The following is a 5166-nucleotide window of genomic DNA, read 5'->3' on the forward strand; positions in this document are numbered from 1 at the left end:
GGCCCTTCTTGCTCTCATCCCCCTTGCCTGCGCCACGGAGGGATGGAGCTGAGGCCCCCTCTGCTCTCTGGCTGTATCGCTGCCCCGTTCAGGGCAGGGAGGGGACAGCAGCGATGTCGGCGGGGGCGAGGCCCGAGGCTCTTACGGACTGAGCGGCGGGGTCAGCGCCCAGAGACTTTTTTGTGTGGTGGTTTGGTTTTTTCCTTGATGCTTTTTGAGCGAGGTTCTTGGGCCGAGTCTTGAACTGACAAGGAAATAAATACAGACGTTGTAATTAATCTCGCTAAGTATTTCAAGTGGCTGCGGCCTTAACATCCTTCCTGTATGAGAAGCAGCTTTACAACTCCATGCAGTTTCACAGCTGAGGACAGAAGTGCTCAGGCTTCCCTTGGAGTGTAGGGGAAGCTTGCAACGGAGATTTGCTACTTTTGTGCCTTACCTACAAGTGTATAAAGGTGTACTTTTTCCCTTAAAAATAAGAAACTACTTTCCTAAGTTTGAGTTTTGAGGAAGACAAAACAGTGACCATTTTGTGACTGATGGATTTGCAGACCTTTTGTAAGGAGAGAAGTTCAGGGCAGGGGATGCTGTCAAGAGCAGTGAAAATGCTCAGGTTTGGTGTGCTTATGATCTTTTTTAACTGGTAGAGCTGCATTGGTGAGATAGTGACTCATTTGATTAGTTCTGAAAGGATTCATATTTTGGTGCAGTTATTTCTGTGTTCTTAGACTATCTTTAGTCTTACAGAGTGACTGTATAAGTCATAGCTGCTACCATATAGAGAGCTGCTATTTCCAGCATAAAGTGAATTTTCTTTCAGATGGATGTCCATGGCAGGATAAGAGAAGTTCTTGCTGAGACTATACGTGAAGAGTTAGCACCTGAGCATCAGCAGTTGTCCACAGAAGATCTGATAAAAGCCTTGAGACAACGAGGAATCATTGATGATGTCATGAAGGAACTCAAATTTGTCCCTGTAAGTAGCTTTGGAAAAGTGGAAATACTTTGCCTTATTCTTCTTACTGACCTGGTGCTTTGACAAAGTGAAAATTTGCTGCTTCTAAAGGTTTGTAATGGCTTTACTGATTTGTGACAGAAGAGGAGCAGAACAGCTTAATGCATACGCTAAAATTAGTTTAATGATAGTTCGATATTGAAAGTATTTGTTCAGTTTCATTACATCTCAAGTACAGCTTGAGCATACCTGAGGAATGGCATTCAGGTGAAACAGAGGATTCTTTAATTGTGGAAGACTGCAGAAAGATCAGTGTTGCATCCCTTGACACCTTAAAAAGTCTTAATTGTAATTCCAGGATGTGAATGAAAAGGAGAGGACTTCAGCTTCAAAACCATCAACACATTTTGTTGACAGAGAGCCACCAGTTTTGAAAAAAAGTATGTTACTTGCTTATTTTAATATTTGGATCATAGTTTTGCGAGAAATTTGAAGTCTGTGATTTTTGAACTCAGTAATTCAGTATGAACTGGCATAAAGGTGGATGTTTCTCCTTTTCTGCAGGAAGTTAATTCATGTAAGCAGCAGAAATTAGTGTTGCATAAAATTTGAATTTTAAAAAAACCCACTTATTTTACATTAAGAGATCTTCCATACATTTTAAAATCACTTTCTCCTAAGCACTTGTTTCAAAAAAGCTTCTTTTTTGTCTAGGCTCCTGTTAGTTAGCTGATATTTAACATGCTGCTTAAGATCCGTTTGTAGTCTCTTCATTTTTATTGCTACGCTTTACAGCTAACATTGACCCAACACGGAGGTATCTTTACCTTCAGGTTTTGGGTGGAAAAGCTTTTCTGGAACATCTTCAGGAACCGGAGCCTCTGCCTGGCCAAATCTGTTCTACCTTCACGTTGTGTTTACATTTTCGAAATCAACGCTTTCGTTCTAAACCTGTACCCTGTGCCTGCGAGCCAGATTTTCATGATGGCTTTTTACTTGAAGTGCACAAGGATAGCCTAGGTAAGGAATATTGTGGGCTTAAAGCTTTCCTATTTTTCATCATGTTTTCCTGAGGAAACTGGTCACTTTATTAGCTTATGCCACTTGTGGATCTTTCTGTACTCTTGCCTCTTCCTTCTTTTCTGTTCTAAAACAACATTTGAATTCAACCAACTTTATCCATAATTGACAGGGAGACGATAGTGTCAGAGACTGTAAAGAGATACTAAAGCAGCCATGATTTTAGTGAATTTTGTGCTGATGAGTGAAGAGGGGAAATGTGATTTGTTGTCACATGAAAGGGAAAACTTCAGTGTGAGTTCAGTTTGCCTCCCAGCTGGCAAACCCCTGCCTCGGAAAAGTCAGTCATCCACAGTCTGTGTTGTCATTCTTTTGTTGGTAGCCAGGGAACATGATAGGAGCTAAATAAGTCATGAAAGATTTCTGGGTATTGTCTGACTCTTGTAGATATCCGGCATAGCTTATGTAACATCAGGAAACAGAGAGAAAGCCAGAGTTATTGCTGTTGGACTTGGGGAAGGGACTCACATACCACAGAGTCAAAGAAAACCAGGTTTTGTTAATTGTGCCGCTTGTATCATAGGGTCAGGCTTGACTACAGAAGAAATTGCTTCCTAAATACTGATGTATAGTGAGTTGACCTGATGCAGCTTACTAATAGTTTTCAATTACTTATACTTAATGGTGCTTTAATAGTCTTTATTTTCTTAAATGCTAATTCCATTTTAATTTTTGTGCAGTTGAACCAGTTACATGGGAATACTCAACGATAGGAATCTTTTTACCTCCTCAGTAAATCCACTGTAATCTTACTGTATCTCTGTCCTAAATTGACTTTGATTTTAAGATGGATTAAGATTTTTCCTAAAATGCAATGTATGCAATGAATGTAAATACGTACTTCTAATTTTGAGTAGGACTTAATGTTAATCTTGTTGCTATCTTACCTTGGTTTAATAATGGCAGGTGATGGAAGTAAAATGGTGGATGCAACCACTATGTTATCCATATGTGATCCAGTGCACATGGTTCTGATCAAAACAGACACCTTTGGTGAGACAACACTTGTAGCATCGTACTTCTTTGAGTGGCGATCTGTCTTGGCTGCAGAGAATGGCGTAACAAATGTTGCTGTTGAACTCCTGGGTGTAGGTAAGGATAAATAATAGTGCTATAATGATGGCTTAAGCAAGCTCAGTACCCCATATTTTATAAGCTTAAAGCCGTATTTATGATGTAGTTTAATTTTAGTTCAATTCAGAACTTATTATGAGGTATCCTTAGAAAATGTGTAGAAGACGAATGATCAGATTTTTCTGTTACCAAAATACTAAAAATGTATATTCCAGATCTTGTGTAATAATGGCCCTCATGTCTGGGAACTCCCACTATTGATTTTCAGTAAAAGCTGGATAAGTTATCCAAAACAAACAAAAAGCAACCAGTTCATCTCCAGGAATATATCGGACTCTTGCACTGAAGAGTAAAATCTACCTTGTGTCCCTTTCATAAGAAATTAGCAACTGCTGGAGGAAATTATCTCTGCTGTGCTGCCATTTATTCCAGTAGCTGGAAGAGTATTGCCTCACAGAAGGGTTGAGCAGCACTGTTTAGGTGCTTAGCAGTTAGTGTATTTGTGTATTTTTGTCTGTTGCTTGTCCCCACTCCCTTTTTCAGGAATTCCAACCTAAGTTTTTAGGATATGATGATTTGGTGGGTAAAGACTAGATCTAGGACTTGCTCTGTCATGACTCACTAGGCTTGCTGTCCCGGAGTTTGGTCAAGTAGTAGCTGCTGAGTCATTTGAGTAGTCTTGTATCACAGTTTCTCTACCTGTTAGGTAGGTGAGCAGTTCTTGTTAGTTTCAAAAGAGATGAAATTATACCTTCAAAGTGTTTTGAAGATTGGATATACTACATAAATTATTCCTGATTGTTGTCACTATTGGCTGCTTTTTGGGGGGTTGTTTGGTGCAGTGTTTTATCCAGTGAATACAAATCTAATGAGCTTATATGCTAATATGTTTGTTAGCAACATTTCCTTCTGAAAATGCTGACATTGGCAAAACTTTAGTAAGCAATACAGGTTTGCATAGTCTCTCAAAGGGAGAGCTTTTTATTTATAATGATTTGGAAATGCTAACAAATGAGTTTACTACTCAGATGGGTGATGGGAGGAGGTAAATCTAGTTTTCATTAGCTATTTTACAAGTAATGAAGTCTCAATCCAGTAAATGCAGTGCTTTTTCTCCTCTTCTAAAGTCTTGTCATTGTACCGAATGCATCAAGAGCATTGAAGCATGCTGCGGTCTCAGATAAATAGGCAAACCACTATGTGAGGCTCCTGTTGCTTGTGTTGCTTACAATCCCATCTCTTTATTGTCTTGTAATGCTTCTTGTTCTCTGTGTAAATCTAAATTTTCAGCATTATGCAACAACATCAAGTCTGTGAGCTTTTGTGGTTCATTTGTTTGTTGTTTTGTGTGTTTTTTACTTTTTTAAAAAAATCTATTTGTATGGCACTTCATAATAAACTGTATCTGGCAGAAGATGAACTTCACTTACTCTACTTAAATTTGAGCTACCTGTGTAACCAGTAGAAATAGGCACTTTTACAGTGTGTGACACTCCTTCTCTATTTTAGATGCCTATTCTAGACATTTCTAGGATGCCATTCATCTCTTACATTCTGGTACTGGCTGCAAAGGGGGCCTTGGACAACTATCTCAGATCTAGATGTCTGCTTTTTTGGACAGATGATACTTTCTTACAGCTTCATTTGAGTTTGAAATTTAAATTAAGATGCTTATTTTGCATGTATTTAAAGAAGTCTAGTTATTTTTTGTGATTATATAGCTCACATTTTAATTATTTGCTCCTGTCTGGCTGAAATGTCCTAAGTAAATTGAATTTTAGAGTACTGATCAGAATTTATTTTGGTTCAAAGGTACAGAATCAAAGGTTTCTGTTGGTGTTTTAAACATCAGACTGGAAATGTATCCACAGCTTAATAAGACACTGTCTCCAGACGTAATTCATACTCAAGTGAGTAATTTCTTGGAGGGCTGACTTATTTTTTTATTAGAGGGGAAGATCAGTAATTAAATCATATTACGTTATATTGATAATATTATTCTATTTTATTTCTATTATTATAAAATTTATATAATTCATAATATATAGTATATATTA

General features: G+C 38.0%; 1 protein-coding gene across 1 annotated transcript; it reads left to right on the forward strand.

The window, feature by feature from the left end:
• Positions 1-820: 820 nt before the first annotated feature.
• On the forward strand, positions 821-5019 carry LOC104546963 (centrosomal protein of 76 kDa-like; the record flags this gene model as incomplete). Its single annotated transcript, XM_010192490.1, has 5 exons — positions 821-976; positions 1314-1395; positions 1751-1975; positions 2942-3127; positions 4922-5019. Coding segments are annotated over exons 1-5 (747 nt in total), but the record flags the coding sequence as incomplete, so codon positions are not given.
• Positions 5020-5166: the final 147 nt, after the last annotated feature.

Source organism: Mesitornis unicolor, unplaced genomic scaffold (genome assembly GCF_000695765.1).
Source record: "Mesitornis unicolor isolate BGI_N332 unplaced genomic scaffold, ASM69576v1 Scaffold28579, whole genome shotgun sequence".
Taxonomy (NCBI): Eukaryota; Metazoa; Chordata; class Aves; order Mesitornithiformes; family Mesitornithidae; genus Mesitornis; species Mesitornis unicolor.